At 30.7% G+C, this 21,541-nt stretch overlaps 1 protein-coding gene across 5 annotated transcripts in view; it reads left to right on the plus strand.

Annotated features, from left to right (window-relative positions):
- LOC130901933 (class A basic helix-loop-helix protein 15-like) overlaps positions 1 to 21,541 on the plus strand; it is a 163,192-nt gene that overhangs the window by 129,490 nt on the left and 12,161 nt on the right. For all 5 annotated transcript variants that reach the window (XM_057813636.1, XM_057813635.1, XM_057813637.1 and 2 more), the window contains 3 exons: positions 12,638 to 12,810; positions 13,354 to 13,499; positions 20,807 to 20,943. In XM_057813636.1, the coding sequence (XP_057669619.1) occupies positions 12,654 to 12,810; positions 13,354 to 13,499; positions 20,807 to 20,943 (440 nt within the window). In that variant the 5' untranslated portion in view covers positions 12,638 to 12,653. The remainder of the gene's footprint in view (positions 1 to 12,637; positions 12,811 to 13,353; positions 13,500 to 20,806; positions 20,944 to 21,541) is intronic.

Here is a 21,541-nt window from a genome sequence, read left to right on the forward strand (position 1 = left end):
CTTATCTCATCAATGGTAGTGAAAGCTGGGTACTTAAAAACTGAAAAAGTCAAGCAGCAGAAATGAAGTACCTACGCAGAGTAAGAGCTATCACCAAAAAAGATTGAAAAAGAAACGAAACAAACAGAAGACTTGAAGTCATTAGAATAATTGGAGAAAGAGCGAGATCCGTTGGATATTTTAAGTGGAATGGGGAAATTATTTATAGCGTAGAGTTGGGGTTGTGGTGATTTGTTTGTCATTTTACTGCTTCAGGCTAAAAAAAGAATATGAACGACCCAACCGAAGAAAGAAGAAAGAAAACTGTTCTTTTCAGGTTTGGAGATACTTTGTGATTTTTTGTATTTATATTTTTTATTGTGTTTTTTTTATTTCTTTTTTGTTATTTTTTTGTTCATCATTCAATAGAAAAGCATGTAATTATAATATTTGAAAAACAATAGCTTACATGGCTTCGTAATCTGTATAAAGACAACAACCCGTCAAAACGGTTTTGGCAAGTAAAAGAATGACCAATTTGTATTATATCAAGTGGTGAAAATACTCTGTATATTCGGACGCTGTCCAGTCCACTTTTCAATAAAGATAATGCACATTTTCATTTCGTTGGCTAATTTTCATGACAATCAGGTTGATTTGTTGGATTGTCCCTAAGTCATCCACAATACACGTTCATTTATTCCACTTTCCACGGACGCTAGCTTCACTTTCATATAAGGTACGAGGTTCTTGTCATTACGTATCTCAAGAGGAAATCTCTTATCTCAATCCACTACACAATGAATCACTGGATTTTTCTCAAATTTTGGATATAAAACAATTTTTAGCGACAGAGAAAATAATATTTAGATAGATCGTTTTACTTCTATACCGTCTCTGAAGTATATTATGAAAAAAATCAGAATCAGATGAGTTACTGAATGAGCAAAAATTTATTAGTACAATATAAAACTGGATTGAATAACCACATAAACATTGGTCCCAAAATTATTGTATATTCAATGCATTGATTACTATTGTATAGCTATTATATTTTATATCATAAAAGTACTAATCTTTTCTCCGGTTATGCAATAACTCTTAGTACTATGAATAATCATCGAACGGTTTAGATAGGTACTTTTTTCATATCGATTCTGAAGCCGAGCATTCACTTATAAATAATAAAGAAAGTTGCCTCATTGTGTTCGACATTCTGATTTCGACATCGTGAAAAAAATCAAATGAATTGTCTGTTATTTTCCTATGTAAGCCACCATAGCTGTTGAATATTTATTGGAAATTATCAGATAAGAAATTCATTTTTTTCTAAAGAAAATATTTTCTGCATAAAAGATGAGATGAGAATGTAAATATCTGAATACATAAACGACTGTACCTATTTCTCTACTCAGAGACGTGTTGAATATAGCCTGAGAGCTTCGCACATAAAAGGCTTTCTAGATTGAGATGTGCAAAAGATGCTCAATTAATACTTACTCATTTCTAAACGCAACTTTCTCCCTACAAAATCAGTGGCGCTGAAAGATGCTGAGGTGATTTTTCTTTACAAGGGGGAAGACGCCGTATATTTGTAAGCAACATATTTTCCGGAACGCAGCTAACAATTTCATCTTCCTTATTTTCCAGCGCCCCTTATTTTGCACCAATAAAGTTTAGCAATGCGTAAGCGTTCTTTGAGCATCTTTTGCACATTTCAGTCTGCAACCGTCTCACATTCATTTTAATTGGGTAACACTCGGTTTAATAAAACTAAAACAATGTGTACAACATTTTTATCTCGGAATTATAATACTATTTTTTACAAAGATTATGTAATTATGTTGTAGAATATATACTTATATATACTTATAAATGAGTATTATTCAATTAATAATTATCGTTAATAAGAACAATGAAGGAATCTTTAACAAATTATTCATTGTTTTTTGATATCCACTATCCATCAGTCTCTGAAGATGATAGCTTGATTATTGAAACGCGCGTTAAACAATATAATTGTCAGTTTTGATGTATTGGTAGCAGTATTAAGTACGAATGTCAGGAACGATTTTAGCTTCTCTCTACAATTGTGGAGCTGATTTTGTTGTTGAGCTCAGAAACATTTGAATGTTTCTTTCATTCAAATTTCCAGGTACTTCTATCAAAAATATTTTCAGATAAATACATCGAATGTACGTTTTATTAGAGTACGGGAATTGGTGTATTTTGATGTGTCAATGTTATCCTTTATGTTTAAAACTAATAATTCTATAATGTATCCTTACAGACATTTTCTTCAGTATTTTTTTTTTCAAATTGGAATATTAAACTTTTTTCATGTTGTTATATTTTTTTCTACAAATTCTAAATGGTTTCATAAAATTTCTTGGATCAACCAAGATGATCCAGGATCTAATTTGTGCCAATTGTCGACTGCCAGCTCTGCAATGCTGCCAGATTACTACTGGTTAGATACCAACCAGAGAATATTAATAATAAAATTAAATAAAAAATGAAAAAATAATTTCAATATAAATGTATAACGTGAAATAGTTTGCTTTGAAAAAGCTTTCTTATTTGTTGTTAAGTGTTATTGCTTCCTCAAAACTTAAATTAATAAAAGTGATAGTTGAATCTCTCAGTGTCCACAATAGCAACCCCGATTATATAAGACATATGGTGAATTGAAAATGCACAGTATTAGTTTCTACTAAATCTAGTCTAAGTGCCACTAGATATGACTGAATAGCTTACACTTTTCCCAAGAATAAATAATTATTCCATATATTCCATATGCAATCATCAATAAATTAGTAAATAGTGTATTTAGAATATCAATTAGTGAAGTGTGTTGATAGAGAAACGTTGTCTTTGACTTTATCTCACCCGTCAGGTTGATCAGATGGGAAACATTATATAAATATAATAGTTTCCAAACTTTTTTGAAGATAATTCGATTGGTATAGTAGTAGTTAACTTCAGGTCTAAGTAGTTAATCGTGAAGCAAAAATTTGAAAGCGACAAAATATTGTCCAATTTTTATATTGTTCAATAGCCGATTTCTTAGCGGAAAATTCATGTTGCATTGATAGGTGTTTGACACAAAAAAAGTGACCGATCTCTTGATTCCTAGATTTTTCTAAATTTCACATTGTATGATCAACAATAAATTTTCACCCAGTTCTTAGCTCAGTCCACCATTGACCAATATCTACTGACATTTGCATCAGCACTAAATACTAGAAAAAATGCAGAAGAAGTTTCAGAAGTTTTTTTCCACAATACTCATGGAGGGTTTCACATAAAAATTGTTTTCGATAGAAAGTACACAGAATTATAATGAAGAAATTTGGTACAAATTTACTAAATAATGTGGAATACAATCATATTTAGATTAGTATTGTTGTGGGCGAGACGTTAGATGTCGCAACCCACTACGAGCTCACTGCCATCTGCAGTTATGTTTTTGGTAGCTCTATTTTGCTCTTGATCAATTTTTTGAGATTTTCATTTGAGTGAACAATGTGAAGATGTGAAATTTTATTTTAAATTCGTTAAAAATCCCACGGAAACTATTTCAATGTAGAAAACAGCTTAAAAGGATGACGTTATGGAAAAAACTTAGGGTAAGGCATAATTTAGAAATGGCTACATGATGACAAACCTTGTTTAATCAAAAATGGCATGGCTACGCTGTTTCAAGCACCTTACTCTTCTGACTTTGCCTCATGTGGATTTTACTTATTTCCTCACATAATAAGAGGCATGAAAGGATATTTTGAGGTCCTTTCCAATATTCTAGAAAACAATATATTCCTATATTCCAATTAAAATTTTAAACCGCTGATTTGACCCTTTTGTGGGGGTCAGTGCTCAAATTTTACTCGACGTATTTACAATTCACTACTTCTGTAGTACAAAATTCCCATCATCCCCAAAGTCTAAACGTTTCATCTACGTTTTGGCCTTCCTGATAATATTTGCTCATTGCTTAATCGAAAGGACTGTGAAATTGTTATTAAAAATATCTTACGATCAAAATGAAATACCAAAAACCTGATCCATAACTCAATTATTCATATCGATTTTTATGTAATTAGCTTACGCTGAACTTTTACATATTCCTCATAAATTTTTATTACCTATCGTGAGCAAATCTGATGACTTGTTCGTTGATTTATAATTAACAGCTAGCAAAAACTTTTTACTACGTTCTTGTTCAGATTAGATCTTTTTTACAAAAGTTTTTTATAAAGCTACATCATCGATCAGAATGGATAATGAAAGGATATTCATTTTACACTCTTTTATATTCCGGATAGCACTTAATAACATTCCTATATGTAGTATGTTAAGTCATAGGATGGTGTCAATTCATTATGATTGAATGTATCATTTTTTGATATACGAATACAATTTTTTTACACAGAAATTTTTATTTCATCCATGTGAATTTCGGCAATTTAAATAATTTTTCGATGTCTCCTCCCATGATGATTACAAATTTGTGTGAGTCCAAGTAGTTTGTAATCTAGGACAATAATTCTTCATTCATCACGTTTATCACTTGTAACTAGCCACAAGAAATTTCCTATTATTTACATTATTTCTCTGTAAGGTAAACCACTTATTTTTATTTTATATACACTCCTATTCAAACTTACCAAAGTACTTGATTCGATTCACTGAATATACCAATTAAACAATTTTAACGTCAGATTTCTAAGATTTGGAATTCTCCGTATCTTGAAATAAGTGTACAGAAGCAGAACTAATTATATTTCGTATATTGAGTTCGCTAATGAAGAACGGGTTCTTGATCTCGAGCTCGTTAATGTTTTGCAAATTGTTTGAATTCTGCATATATTTTTCGACTGGTTCTTTTACATCATAATAATAGGAACAATTGGAAATCTGCTAATTTATGAAACGAAGCATTTTACCATCAATGTTCTTAGTAAAAAAGAGTATCTAGTTTATGTATAAATTAGTACCTTAAAAGTAAAAATCCATATCAAAGGGTAAGGGTACTATACTTATGAAAAATTCACCAAAACATAAATAACAACATTAATCAGAGTTACCAAGCGTCTACGGAGCAGAAGCAAAGCGACCATGGTGCAAGTAAATATCTATATTCGGTGGTCTTAGATGATCTACGCGCAAGTGCTCAGATCCTTTGGCGATCTCCAAACAACTTTGTGTTAGATATTTGAGTTGGACTTAAAAATACGTCATTAATTTAAGAATTGGATGGAAATTTTATAATTTGAAATAAAATCTTCGTCAATCAATTATTTGAGTATTTTGGCACCGTCAATAACATTTTCTATTGGGATGAAATACATATAAACGGTATAATTGGCCCGTATTGTTTTGAAAATACATACGGCAATTAGATAGGGAAAGGTTCGAGAAATTAGGGCGGTCACTTGAACAATATTATTTTTAAAGTGATTTTTCATTTTATATTTCAATGTTTGCTTAAATACATTCTTTTGTTCATAGCGAATTCAAAAATACAAAATGACACTCTGGATAAAAATGTTCTGTTCTTGATTGGTACAATTAAATTTGATTGCACCTAAAAGGAGCAATTAGCAATTCAATGCATTCAAAGTCAAAATGTCTCTTACATCATTGCTAGATTTCTCATTTTCATATATATAAATATTTTCCAAAAAGTATAATGCCTGTATTCAATTTTATTTCCATGATTCATGAACTTTTACTAGCTCATGCTTTGATCATGCATTTATTGATGACTTCTTTTCAATATTGAGATTAAACAGCATCATAATTATTAGAAAAAACCTCCTATATACATTTGTTTTTGTTTTCTGTTCTAGATTTTAGTCGACAGAAATATTTTGATAATGTATTATGTTTTTTATGACTAGTTCTAATTTTATATTCACGCAAATATTTTGATAGCTACTGTGTGAGCCCTTAAGATATCACAAGGATAGGTGTTTGATTTAGTTTTGTTCGATAATTGCTTATAATATTTGTTATCCTTATTTTTATATAATTATTCTATTAATATCAAATTATTTCAGTGAATATGAAATTGATTATGAATGAATGATTCATGAAGGACATAATACATTATCAAAATATTTCATCCAAAAAAAAACAAAATATGAGAATGCTTGTGATAATTGTAATAACGTTCACATAGAACAGACATCTTATGGTTTAGGGAATAGATTAAGAGTTATAAAAATAACAGCGCATTAACAAACAATAAAATAGCAAAATAACATTTAATTATATGAATTCATGAAACCTTGACACAGAGTCAAATATAGAATTATTTTTATATTCATAAAAAATTACCTAACCAATTTGAAAAAGTTCAGAACTTTTCTTATGTCACTGTGAATGATTTGACTTGATTATTGCTTTTGACATTCATATACTAGGGGATCTATTAATTCATATATTTGAGTTATCAATCTCATGTGATATTTTGTAAAGACTGGAATAAAGTTGCTGACGTCAAAAACACGTTATTTATAAAAATAGATCATGAATTTAAATAAATTCATATTGTCATTGAATACATTATCTTATACATTCCCTATACTTATATCTTACTATCTATCTATTTAAAATAGATACAAATTTTGTATATAAATGTTAACATAGTGTAGATCAATAAACGTATATATTGATTCCTTGACTCCACCACATTCAAAAACAGTGATAATGGTTTGCGGTACTTCCTGATATTGATTATTGTGGGTTTTTACTTTGAATTTAATAATAATAAACGTGACCTTCAGCTCTAAATAATTTTGGTATTTTCGCTTATTGAACAATGATTACATTGTTGGCAGTTTGAATTTACATTGAAGTGATTTTTGATACATAAAATTTCTATTTGGCGCAGATATGGAATTAAAAAGTATGAATCTTTTTGGGAGCTGTTAACAGATTACTTATTTTAATATTAATTTATTGAAATATTTTGAAAATATCATGAAATTAACTGAAAGAGCAGCTGCAAAACGAAAAGAAGCCGAAAGTAAATGAAACCGATATACAGGGTATTTCTTAATTCAAGCGAAAACATTTAGGAGGTTATGAAACTAAGATGGGTCTTTCCTATAACAAAATTTTCTCAACCAACTCCTTTCCGAGATATCAACCTTAAAAGATTGTGAGTAAAATTGAATTTTTATTTTTTTTCTAAAATTTCAGTAAATTTATAAACTCATACACTCGCAAAGGACTAACCACGAGTATTTTTTCAATATTTCTGTTACATTATAGAAGAGAGAATTTAGCATCAATTTCTTTAATTCATATCAAAACTTTTTTTGAGATGAAGTTTTATTATACAAAATTATAACTTGAGATCCTCGTTTTATTTGAAAATATTTTTTATTCTTAAGTATTTTACCCAAAATCAATAGCAGCAGAGAAAAATAATAAACACCATGATTTATAATTTTTTTTACTAAATTGAGTGGAAAACAGTGAAGATGTAAAATATAATGCGATCAATAATAAATGCTGGAACTAACGACCTCTATCCAAAATATTTTTAAGAGTATCTATCATAAATTTTCACAGAAATCACCAATGGGCAGACGAGAACCCCCATGATATTATAGAACACCATTTTCAAAATGTTTTTTAATGAACGTATTGACGCTATTGTATGGAATTTCTTGCACCAGTTTTCTCGAAACCTATAGTTGATATCCACGATTTGAAGAATTGTATTCAAAGAGCGTGTGACAGACACCATAAGAAATACAATTTTTGCCTCTGCAGCCATTGGTTTTGGGATAAAAAATTAAGAATTAAAAATATTTTTGAATAACATAAGTATTTTAAGTTATAATTTCATTTCATAAAGCTTTATCGTAAACAAAAATTTTGATATGTAGTAAAATAAGGGCTGCTTATTTCACCCCCGTGTTATTTTACAGGAATATCGAAAAAATAACCACGATTTTTTTCACTACTTTTAGTCACTACCTTTCAAGGGTGATATCTCGGAAAGGGGTGGACTGAGGAATTTTTGGTAAAGGCAAGATCCATCTCAATTTTATACGAACAATCAACTCCTGAATTTTGTCGCATAAATTTAAATACACTGAATGTGTTTAAAAAGTAGCCAATCAAAACTATGCTGCATAAATGCGGTTCATAAGCAAAGTAGAAACTGGAACAAGGTATAATAGAAGCAGCAACAACACATGAACAATAAAACAATATAAAACTGAGAAAGAACATACTCTAAGGCGGTAAAATAAAAACAGAAAAAATTGAAATAAATGCTCTTGCAATGACTCAACTGCACGAAAACAAGGAGAGTCAAATTTAATGTACTTATTTATCATCAGATTGTAGAGATCGCTTATGTAGTAATACTTCAAATAATGTTTTCCCCACTTTTTTCTAAATTTTCAATTATGATTCTCCTAATTTTAATATCAATCTTGTTGCACCGTTTTGGATGAACTTATCAACGTTGATTAAGAATAACAAAAAATCCATGGAAGTAAGCTTGAAAGTTAATAATTCAAGATTATAACATCGAAATTGATTCCAACTTTCATATTATATATATTTGAACATATGTACAATAGATCAGAATGAAATTTCATTCTAATGGCTTCGTAAGACATTATATGTAGTAGCCTTTTGAATGAGGTCTCCAGTTTTTACCGTAATTAGCTGTCAAAAGTTGAAATCGGAAAACGAAAGAGTCACGAACCAAAAATTATTTTGTATATCTTACTATTTTGTTTTTATGCAGCTTAAGCTGTGAATATTATGCGGACAAAAAGACAGATTGAATCTCTGCATAAGTTCTCCCCCTATAGAAACGTCATATCTGATATGAACAGTTTATCTTTATTTTAATAGAGTTTTAGTTGCTTTAGTGGAAATCGTAATTTTTTATTTAAATTTCGAGTGTTTGAAAGTTTTACATAAAACTTTGTACGACACAACTGCGAGGCACTTTCTCAGGTTTTAACACGTTGCTTTAAATAGTATTTTCACAGTATTTATTAATGAAATATTTTTATATCTGTGTGTGTAGAAGAGCGGAATACACATTTGTAAACTGATAATCTCATACTTATTACATGTTCTTAATGCGTCTGAAAGCCATTCTGCAAAAAAAACGTCTTAAAGTACTTAAAAATTGAAGTGATTGTTTGATTTTGAAAATCGTGACAGCCAGAAATATTAAGATAATAATATTGATAATAACAACATACAATTCCTGTAATAACTATACAATTATGGAAATAATTATTACCACTATTTATTTGTTTGCTTATATTGAAATATTGTATGCAATGACGATAAATAATTTAACATCTATACCTATAATTTCGCTATAGGTCATATTCGTATTCGAGAACCAATTTCCTGGTATAATTCGATCTCGATTGAAGCCCAGTAAAAAATTCACAACAAAAATATTGTTAACCAGTGATCAGAAAAAATATTTATTCAACAGAATTGTACTTAGGTCAACTGTACTCTCATAAAAGAAAAGAAAAGGAAAACAGTATATCTAAATAGCTATCATCAAGTAATTTCTCCAATGTGTTTCATGAAACTTTTTATCTTTTTTATTTTCGCTCTGGAGATCATTCAATCACTTCTGTTTTACCATATATGCTTGGAACTGATTCCTATGTCAATAGCATTTATTAACAATTCCATCAGTACTAGCACTGTAACCGTTTTTCAGCATCTCTTCTCCTAGTTCCACTCTTTGCTTCACAGTTTCCTTCCACTTCATAGTGTCCAGGTACCCAGCAGAAACTTACTTTAGTGGCACAAATCCAGAAGAGTGCCTGGCGACAGCTCATTCCCACTTTGATTTTGTTGTTTTTCACGCCATTTTTCTATTCTTTCTAAGACTCCCAATATCTAGTACTGTACTACTTCTGCATGTTCAATTTTTTTGAATACACACCATTCCTGATCCAATTTTCATTATCGAGCCATCAGTGAAGATTGAGATTTATTTTCCTTCTAAGATGGATTTCTCAATCCATTCTTCTTCATTAGGAATGTTTATTTTTAGTCTCTTCTTGAAAACGATTTTGAATGATAATATAGTTTGTTCTAGCAGCTAATAGATACTTTATTCTTTTTCCTTCCATTTTGTTAATTCCTACGTCTATTATTCTTTTACCTTCAAAATAAAAATTTAATTTATATTGGACCAACATTTTTTAAATTGGAACATGGCCAACTTTTTGAGCAACATAAAAGTAGATCGAATGTTTATTAAAACTTGCTAATTCATGGTAGAAAAAAATTAGAAATTGTAATGGAATACATCTCTAAAATGTGCGAGCCATAAAGCATTAACGTTCTTGATCATTATCATAAATTCAATTTTGATAATTACCTACTCTCTCATGAGAGTTATGTTGAATCGGTATTACAATAATCCAGCTGATTCGGTACCATTAAAATGTCAAGTTAACTTATGCATTGAGGTCGAACGAACTAATATAATAAATCATAATGATTTTTAAAGTTCGTATATCGAGAAATTTATGTATGATTAATCAAACGCACTTAAATTGTTCTTGATTCTATAATATTTGGGATCAACAAATATTCCATAAACATAAAAAATAATATTGAAATAACAAGTAAATGATTCGCACAATACCTGTTGTTCCTTTTTTTTCGTTTTTGTTTTTATCTTTGAATCTCCGATATGCAATTTAAATTCCCAATTTGCATTTCTATACGTTTTTTGACGAGTTTTGTTAATTTTAATAATGCTAAAATGCTACTTCTCGAAATATTGAATTACTCGAAGCGGATGTTGCAAATCGAGAATGCTTGATGGGTTTCAGGCAACTGTATATGTTGTCCAAAGAAGGAGAATTGGAGGACTCAGAGTATAACCCGCCATTAATGATCGTTACCAGGGGGTCGTAAAAATGAATACCTACAAAATCCTTGAAAGAAGACTTTTTAGTGCTTATATCAGTTTCAAAATTGATGCTAATTTCAGATCTAAGCGACTTTTAATGAGAATGCCATTAACACCTACGCTTAGAACAAAGATTAGCTTGGACATTGGAACACCATCATTGGCGTAATAAATGGAGGAATTCGATCTTCACAGATGTGTCTATTGATTGTTTTCAGACAGTAGACGGCCTATCTAAGAAATTATGGTGTGGGCAGGAACATTTTAATGACCTAATAAGTTGATTATATTTAATGAAAACATCACAGGACCGGTAAATAGGGATCAAGCGGTGGCTGGCCAACATATTGCTACAATTTCATTCCGCTAATTCATGTTTATAGGTGCTAATGATATACCTCAACGAGTTCCGGTTGCGTTGGGTAGAAATTGGACAAAATTAATTGGGCAACTTGATTGAAAACAAGCAAAAAAGATGTGCAGCTGTGATGTGCCAATATGGGTCACATAAAATATTAGCTGTTGTTTTTTATCAAATTATATTAAATTGTTTCAATAATATATATTAGTATTTTACGTAATAATCAGTATTCTGAGATAAAGCATAACATATTATGAATCGTTGTCGGAATTCTACAGTTAAAAATATAAACTTTTTAAAGAAATACCATTATTTATTTTTGTTCTAGTTTTTTAAATACAATTCAATCAATATGTTAAATTTTGACCTGTTTGAACAAGTTCAATCATTTAATACTAAGTAACATATATGAAATCGAACCTCTGATACAGATAGTTAACAAATAAGTTTTCTCTTGCAAAATTCTACAAAATAACTGAGAAGAAAAGTTAAAGATGCTATTTGAGGTAATATTACTCTTATTATAGTTTTCACTATCGTATTATTGACGCTGTTAATGCAAAAAATTGTCAAAATTGTACGAGCTGCATTTCATTTCAAGGGAATAACGGTTTTTTGCAACCTACATACAATACGCGGCCTTTACATCACATACACTGGGAAATCCAACTAATTGGCCTTGAGCAATAGTATATTATGTTCTATATCCTAGTTAGCACCATTCAAATATGACTTTCAGTTTTTCAAACATTGACAAAATATTTGATAAAGTAAAAATGTAAAAGGAAATTTATCGGTTCTCAACACAATACGCTAAATTAAAATTGATTAATATGACTAGGGACTGCTTTGCACTCTACATAATCAAAAAGCTTTCGACTTCGTGTACGCCCGGTTTATTTCTAAGCTCATTTCATTCGAAATATTTTCATATCCATTAATTTCCCATGGAAATTCCTTTTCAAGTATTCCATCATGATCAATTGATATCTCACAAATCTAACTAAATCAATGTACGTGGACTAATACGTTTTTTGGCTTCTTTGGTCTCTTATAACCACAGGCTTTGCAAAAAACAGAAATAGCTAAAATTACTAACGCTTCATCACTTTATTACTCTCTCATACATAAAAATAGACTATAGAATTTATAATATCCATATATTGAGAATAAAAAGTTGTAGTAGAAGTTGATGTAGAAGCTATTGAAGTATTTTTGACATCATAATAGTATTATATATTAAACAGATATATTTTAAAGGTTTCCAAATCTATTACTGTCCTTGAAAAGAGTTACGATATTGCCACCTTTTCAATAATACAAACCACGTAGTTTAGTCTATCTTTTCCTTGTTTCAGTGATTTCTAGAAGACCATGCGATCTTTGGAAATGACTGCGTCATGGAATGAAGAAGATGAGGATGTAGAAGTTGAAGACATGGAACTCCGAAAGCACCCAAATGACGGAAGAGATGATCTCACAGAATCAAGCAGTGATGAAGCAACTGAAAAAAAGAGACGAAAACATGGAGGTATTATTTTGTATTAGATTACTTCCACTCAAAAGCAAGCAGTTATAAACAAACATTGATCCAGATGTTATTATAGGAATCATTTGTTTTGAATAGCTTTAATTCAAATTTTGTGGTTCTTTCGTGTCGGGCGTATCCATGTCTCATCACCTGTCACAATGGATATTGAGAAAATATTTTCCAATAGTATTGTCAGACAACTTTGTATTTATAGTTTAAGATCTGTGGCCAAACTTTTCATTGTATCCATTCAACCAGAAAATGACGTGTTCAATTCGCCGGTAACCGAACTTCTAGGGATGAAAATTCAACTAACTGCAGCACATTACGTCTCTTTCGAACCAATAGGGTAGTCACTTGGGTTAGTAAATAAAATATCAGTTTATATAGACTAGAGGCATTAGCATGTGAAATATCTTCATTGAATAGAAGGTAGTTGATAAAAATTTTAATTACGGTTTTACTGTTTGACGAATTATCTGCTTTGTGGCATTTTGATACTCACTTTAGGTTTCTGTTTAACATTTCCTTTCTGTCTTCCAGGAAGCGCATCTAGTGGCAGTGCCTCAAGTGGAACCACAATTCGACGGCGGAAAACGTGCATCAGTGCGAGAGAGAGAAATTTAAGAAGACTGGAAAGTAATGAAAGAGAGAGAATGAGGATGCATTCACTAAACGATGCGTTTGAAGTAAGTATCATTGAAAATTTAAATCATCTTCAAATTCTCGATAATAAATATTATAAAAAATAGGTTATTCCCCTTTCCTTATTGTAACTTGGCTTTCCCCTTTCGGGAAAGGAAGTTAACATTGTTGACAAATGTGAATTATAAAGAATGTTGAAATTCTAAATAGAAAGTTTGATAATTTGTGTAGTTTTTGAGAAGGAACAGGAAATTTATAGTGAAGATTAAAAAAGAGCTGGAATCGAACAAATAGGGATAGAGACATGGTCGTGGTATGGATAAGAGGTGTAATCAAAGTATGGATTATCACACGTATCACCTTTTTAGATGGATTTAGAGGTTTTGACGTTTTGCTCACACACCGATCAGGTTCTTCCAGGTATGTCAATACGCCTTTGTTCAAGAAAAGGCTACAGTCACGACTGGTATAAAATACCTAAGTAATGACAACGTCCTTGAAAGAACTATTGTCGTCATATTAGCGACTATAGCTGCAAAGGTAATAGTTATAATGACGTTTCTTTGACAGTCAAAGAAAAGGATTGGTTCTAATATGTCCGGCGAATATACTACTGAGAATTCTTCACTTCATAGTATCTGCAAAGGTACTGTTCAGTAATGCGATAATTATACCTAGAACTTGCTGTTTGGAATCAAGCCCAAGTGAAAATGCTGGTTAGACACCTCCCAACCTCCGAAAATTTGAGAAAAAATAGCGCACGATAAGGATGAAGGGAGGTTTGCAAATTCGACAAATGCAAATTTATAAAGCGTTGTAAGCCTTCATGACTATCAAATCCTTGGTTTTGGGAATTAATGAACGATATAAGTTTTTCTAGAAGCAATTCCTAATCCGATTTTTGATGTCGATCAGCTAATAGAGCAGCATGATAAAGAAATACAAATTACAAAATAGAAGCAAAACTAGAGTTTGCTACAGATGGTATGGGCAGTTATTTTCTATCTGTCTTAGAAATAACGTTTATAAGATACTAATAATATTCAAAATTCGTCTCATAATACAACAAAAAAGTTGAAAATCAGTCATTTTAAACCTAACTGTTAATCTGAGGTTTATTGTCACGAATCGAAAGAATTACTAAGTAATGCAAGATATCTGTACGACGTTTCATTACTGAAATAAAATGTGTATTTTTGCTACAGGATTGCATGATAAAACTAACCTCATTCTCTTAGCGTGTTTTTATTTAAACTATAAATGATAGCCAGGATCAATTCTGATTAATAATTGGTTTGATGAATGCAAACTTCCTTATTATTAACTATAGATTATAAAACGTTCGATTTTATGAAAAATGTTAACTCGCATTTAGAAATAGATTGAGGCCATTAATACTTTGATATTATCAAGAGGTTAAGTGATTTTACTCTCTGTACAAAATCGGTATTCATAATTATGTAAATTTACTTATTTAAATTTTTTTATGTACACTTAGTAAGAATAAAATAAAAATATGAGTATTGGATGAACACCGCAACATAAAAACATAAAAATTCATTTCGTAGTTTGAAATTGGAAAACTATACTTCATTGAAATATTTTGTTAAACTATACTTCAGTCATTGAACTCAATAAAGCCTTCAGTGAACAGTTTTCATAATTGAACAAATTTGAAGTCCTATTTTAAACACTTTGATGACGAAACAAATTAGAGTAGATAATTGTTACACTAATAGGCTTATGTCGTGGCACTCTGAAGGCATAGGAAAATCTGTGAGCTTGATCCCTAGTCTAAGCGATTTCAAACCATGCAAATGGTATAAGTTTGTCCCTGATTTGAATTTTTTATATTAAAAAATACAAATAATAAGCCGACAATACTACTTTCGGGGATCAACTCCAATATACGCTGTAAATACTGTTTTGTCTTCTATCATCGAAAAATAAATGTCTCAAAGTAGAAATTTCATCTTTTAAAAGATAATAGATACATTAAATTATCGATTTTTCACATTCTTAGTAAAATGATATAATATAATTTTTTATATCTTGGCAGCTTTTCAACATTATCGAATCCCGCGTAAACATGATCTAACTATCTCAAGACACTCACGAAATTATCAATACAAATTACGAAACAGTACATTTATTAGATAGTTTTACTCATACATTCAAACTTAATTGAGAAAATGGAGTTCTTTGAACACGTTAAAACAGAGCAGTTGTGTCAAAAAACGGAATTTCAAAAAAAGTGATCAATTTTCAGTAATTATATATGTGCTCTTGGTGTCCCAGTTAAAACTATCAACGCTCCTAGGGAACTTATAAGGCTTGTTCAAATCTTTAAACCTCGCGTGTGAGTTCTGGGCGTTCGCCGATGACGTAATCTGCAGTTTAATTCTGATATATCCTCCAACGGCATTACGAATCGTCTATGATGCCTACAGCATAGTAGATCTAATAGGCCACCACGACTATCATTATTAGGAAATCAATGAGTTCGAGACAGACAGATAGCGAAGTCTATGAGCGAGAAAGAGAGAGGGTGACGTCACAGTGACGTCTTTTGTAATCTCTCTATGTTTCCTGTATGATATACAAATCATAAATTTTCTCTAAAAAATAAACGAAACAAATTCTGATAAAATAACATCCAACAATCAACTAAATTAATAGTAATTATCCTAATTTCACATTAAAAGAAGCTATTTTTTTCTTTATACGCCTATGATCAGTTTGACCCTCGTATAATGTCCTTGCCGCTTATATATCTATGTCGCGATTTAGTTGATATAAAATATTAAAAGCGCAATTAGTCGAAGTGGTTGATTTTGACCACGGAGATCGGAGATTCCATTCCTCTTTTGAACTATTATTTTTATTTAAAAAAAAAAATAGCTCTCTCTCGCTTTCAGTGATATCGCTATCTGTTTCTCTCGCACTCATTGATTTCCCTATACTTGTGCTAGAAGCAGTCTAGTACATCTACTCAGCATTGTGTCTCAGTTCCCAGTCGAATTTTACGCATGCTTAAGTGTGGTGAAGTTAATTGGAAGAGGCAGAAGACCCATCAATGTGTTCTGTTCATTGTCTCATACCAGATGTTTCTTTCCATCTCTGCAGTTTGCATCCAACAACATAGACCCTACAACAGTATCACTATTATAACTGCTTTGCTTGATATTACTATGGGGTCGATAAAGTATCGCCCACTTAGCGAATACTTTAATATTTTTGACCTATTGTGTTATCCTTCTGAAAAGCGTATGTAGATATTATTGAAGTGAACAGGTTTCACCTAATAGAGCATAAATGACATTTACCAAGGAAATTAATTCATGAAATGAGATGTACAAGAAGTGTGGAAAGACAAAATAGACGACCATATTTAAAATGGAGCAGGGGAATACAACCAAAAACCACTTGGTTTAAAACAGCACACTACTGGCAGACGGGAACCTGGACAAAAGTCGATTATGTTGAGGAAGCTACAGTGAAAATATTGAGATAGTTGAATGCATATGATACAGTAACATCTTTCATTCACTTATCAACTCCAAAATGCATTAATAAAGTGTTGTCACTAAGGTGTTCATTTCTAAACAGCCATGTAACTATATTTCTATCGCTGAAGGTTTTGAACATGGAAATTGGTATGTTTGAATATACGTTCGAGTGTATTATTATATAATCAGCTACTCAACTAAAATATTATGTAAATAATAATATACCATAACATTTATTTATTCATCATATTTGGAATTATTCTGTCTTGTCAATAAGCAGCGAGGTCGTTCAAAAAATTATTTTCGCTTATTATGTATTCATTTTTCAATTACTCCTGTATTTGTACATAAAAATGGAAATTCAATGAAGTAGCTTCCTAAGATTCACCAAGTTTTTTATTATATTTTCAAAAAAAGGCAATTAAATGATTTATTTTATATAAACAAGTGAAAACCTCATATACATAAATCACATCAGTGTGAAATACAACGACGGTAGTCAAAATAGCTCAAATAAACCGATTGAGCGAAACATTAGTTTCCATAATTAAGGAATGAAGAATATCAAATGTGGAAAATAGTCATAATGTTATCTCATATCTGTTATGACGTAATATTTCACAACAATGATAATAATTTTCATAATAAAGCTAATATTCTTAATTAATAAACGTAAATCTACTTAGGATCAGAACCAATAGACAACATTCAAATAAAAGAGTTAGAAATAAAAAAATATTCTCCCATATTTAAGTGCGGTATATCGAAAACGAAACTATTCTTCATAGCACATATTTTGATTTTCTCTTCATGTGCTTATTTTTATTTTTTCTTCATGAGCTTCCTATGGAGTTAGAAAGTAGCGCACTCTTCCTTGAGCATCCATGATTTCTTACTATGATCTTATCAGCTTAACTTAACAGACTACTTTTCTCTTTTTTCTCCTTGAGTAAATATTATCTTGACAATGCTCCGTAGATTGAATTGAAAATGGTTCTTCTAAAAATGGTAATACGAACAAGGATGATGCTATTACACTCCAGAAATGCTTCATGAAATCCGCGTCCTTATATGAAATAGCTTATAATGTAAATAGTTTAACCAAACTATAATATAATGATTTGCATGAAGATTATATATGAAAAAGCTACAATCTGCAATGTTGCTGCTGATATTACTTAATGCTAATCAGAAGCTCTGTGTTATTAAAAATTCAAACCAATTTTTGGATATATTTCAACGTATTCCAAGTGAATTTTCTCGTCGACATACCACAATAGATTGAACTTGGGTTTTACCCCAGAAACAAAGATACAGTTGACAAAGGAGATTTCATCTAATGAATGTGTATATTTAAAAGGATATGATGAAAAATGAATTTCTTTTCTCACAATGAAGTAACTTTTTCATTGTAAAATATCTGTTCCGTCAATCGCTCTCGTAATAAGCCATACAAATAAAATTGTTATATTCTCTTCGAGTTTGTTAAAAGAATTAAAACATTCAAATTTTGTTCTTACCAGAATAAAAATAAGATATCATAACATAAGAAGAAGATAACCAACTTTTATCATTCTATTTTATGTTATCTGAAAACCCATTCCTCGCATGGTCTCTATGTTATCACGCCGACAGATTTTTTTTCAACATCTCAAGCCAACACTAGTGCGTAGTTTAAAACAAAAAATGCTTTATAAATATGAGCTCATTTCTTTGCATTTTTTTTGGAAAAGAAAGGGTATATACAAATCCCATTACTGAATTTTACTTCGTGGGTAGGCTTAAGGGGAAGGTATTTTCAGGGATTAGACCAATTTTTAGTAGCTATATGTCCATACAAATCCTGGACTAGGATTAGTAGGAGTCAAACAAAAAAGGCGAATCAAAATTCACTCTATGAATGAAAGGGGTAGTAGGACAAATGGTTATATACGCCTAACTAAACGACATAAACCAATTTTTCATTTATACCAGGATTAGTTACTCTAGCTTGCAAACTCAGCTGACAAATAACTTGTGACACATTATTTTGGAATATACATTCGTATGTGCAAAACTTTAGGTTTAGGGTTAGTGAAGGTTATGTTATTTCATTGGGTGAACGCCCTCTTTTTTTATTTTATGTTATCGTATGTCTATTTTCTCTTATCTTTTCTTATATTTTTCTGTATGAACCCACCATAATATCTGCCTATATGACAAAAAACGATAGGGGCCTAATAATTTTCAGCTTTACACCATGAGCTGGATGAATAATAATTCCACTCACTTATAATGACCTTTATTTTTGTAATTAACAAACGTAAATAAATGCCAACATAATTTCGCAATGTTGACGATTATATATATAATATTTTACTGATCTCCTTGTGAAATAAGAAACATTCCACCGCTTTATACTAAAGCTACACAATTTTTGCACCCACTGGAGGGAATTTCAATTTGCCAATTACATCTGAAAGGTCAGAAATTGGTCATAAAAGGTCTGTTGATCTTATTAATTGGTCAGCGTTAGAAAAATTTTTATTTAGGGTTAAAGTTTCACAAGGACTTTAAGAAATTTTAGCACCTCATTCGTTTAATATTTAAAAATGGTTTATATTGATTACATTCAAAGAATAATACAAATACTCAAATGTATTATTATTAGCCAAAAATTCAATATTCTTTTCGAATACTGACAATTTGCAGATCAATATTTGACTATTTTTTTATTTGGAAGCTGAGTTATTATTTCATCCTTCAAAGTCTCTTCTACAATTGGCTTTTGTTTCCTTGTTTCTTTTCTTTCCGCTATTTCGCCAATTGTCATATGAATGAACGTTTTCATCATAATATTTGAACTATACGAGAAACTTCTGCATCATTTTGTTTTAATTTTCTCTCTTTTATTTGAGAATTATTAAAAGAGTTAGAGTTAGAGTTCAACAGTTTAAATAGAAAGCTAGAGTTGAAGAACTTTTATGATAAATATATTTTAGAAATTAATTTTCATGGTAATTTTTTACGTAAATAAAATATTTCTAATCTAAAATATGTATATTTATATAACATTATTGTAAAATAAATTAGTCAACTATCATTCCCAAAATCCTATACATGCACTTTGACATTCCCATAGTTTAAAAAATATATACTAAATGTTTCTTCCACTACTTTATATTTAATAGTATTTATATGTCTAATTTTTTCTCCATAAAACGGTTCAAAGCATGCTCGTCACTACAATGACAACTTATTTAATTTTCTTAGGGCCTTATCATCCTAGCGGATTGCGAGCGACTTGAAAGCGGCGCGCAACGATTTTTCTGAAAAGTAATTATCTAAATCCTGGTACATACCAACTTATATCCATTTTGTTAACGAGTGTATTTTGCGCTACAAACACGAGACGAAAACGTTGCATTTCTGCGACGCGTCCGCTACGTCCTCGCGACGCAACTGCAGCGTGTTCGCGACGCAACTGCAGCGTGTTCGCGACGCTTTCGTTGCGCGCCCGCTCCGTCTCGCAGCCGCTGGCAAACCACAAGTATGATAAGACTATCAATATAAAATTTAACCGACCAAATTTTATATAAGCTGACTAATTATCAGCGAATTCTTCTCGAGAGCGCATAGGTGGAATTTATTTTTTTTTGCGAATTAGAGGCTAAAATTTTTCAACGGCCGTTAAAATTTTCTAGCGCTGACCAATAACTAAAACCAACTGACCTTTATGAGCAATTTCTGACCTTTTAGTTAATATAATTGTCCAATCGACATTTCGCACATGAGGTGCTAAGATTGCGGAACTATACAAACTATACAAAAACCACTGATTCAAATCTTATTATTATTTACAGCAACTCAGAGAAGTCATTCCACACATTAAAATGGAACGAAAACTATCAAAAATAGAAACTTTAACGTTAGCAAAAAATTATATAATGGCGTTAACTAACGTCATTTGTGACATGCGAGGAGAAGAGAAACATTATACGTAAGTTACTTTTTGTATTTTCTTTATATTAAGAGGATTATTTAAAAATATATCTGAAACTTGAGAAAAATTATTACAGCAATTTATGATAAATGAATGGAAGATTATTATTAGTCGATTTGTTGTTTAGAAGTTATTTTTGAGGAAATTTGATACTTTTTTTATAATATTTGAATTATCTTGAAAACTCATTAACTTGATGAATAGAAATAACCCATACTTTGTAACATTATATACTGTTTACAAATGTTTTCAAAACCGGGTAAAAATGTGTAAGTATTGGACGAAACGATAAAACAGGGGATATTGAAAGGCTTCTACAATTCACTTCTGATACGCGAGTTTGTAAGTTATCCGGTTTCACCTTCCTCGCCAGATTTATCAAAATATTAGCTCTGTATCTTTTTAAAAATAAAAAATATGGCAAAAGTGGAACATTTTGTGCAAATGAAAGCCTACCAGAAAATTGAAGTATCTATTTATGAGCTAAAACATGAAATTATAGACATTTCATGTTACCTTTTTACTTTGTTCATAATATTGAATACAGTGCTTACCACTATATCATCACAGAATTATACAATGGTACAAACTGTCA

Source organism: Diorhabda carinulata, chromosome X (genome assembly GCF_026250575.1).
Source record: "Diorhabda carinulata isolate Delta chromosome X, icDioCari1.1, whole genome shotgun sequence".
Taxonomy (NCBI): domain Eukaryota; kingdom Metazoa; phylum Arthropoda; class Insecta; order Coleoptera; family Chrysomelidae; genus Diorhabda; species Diorhabda carinulata.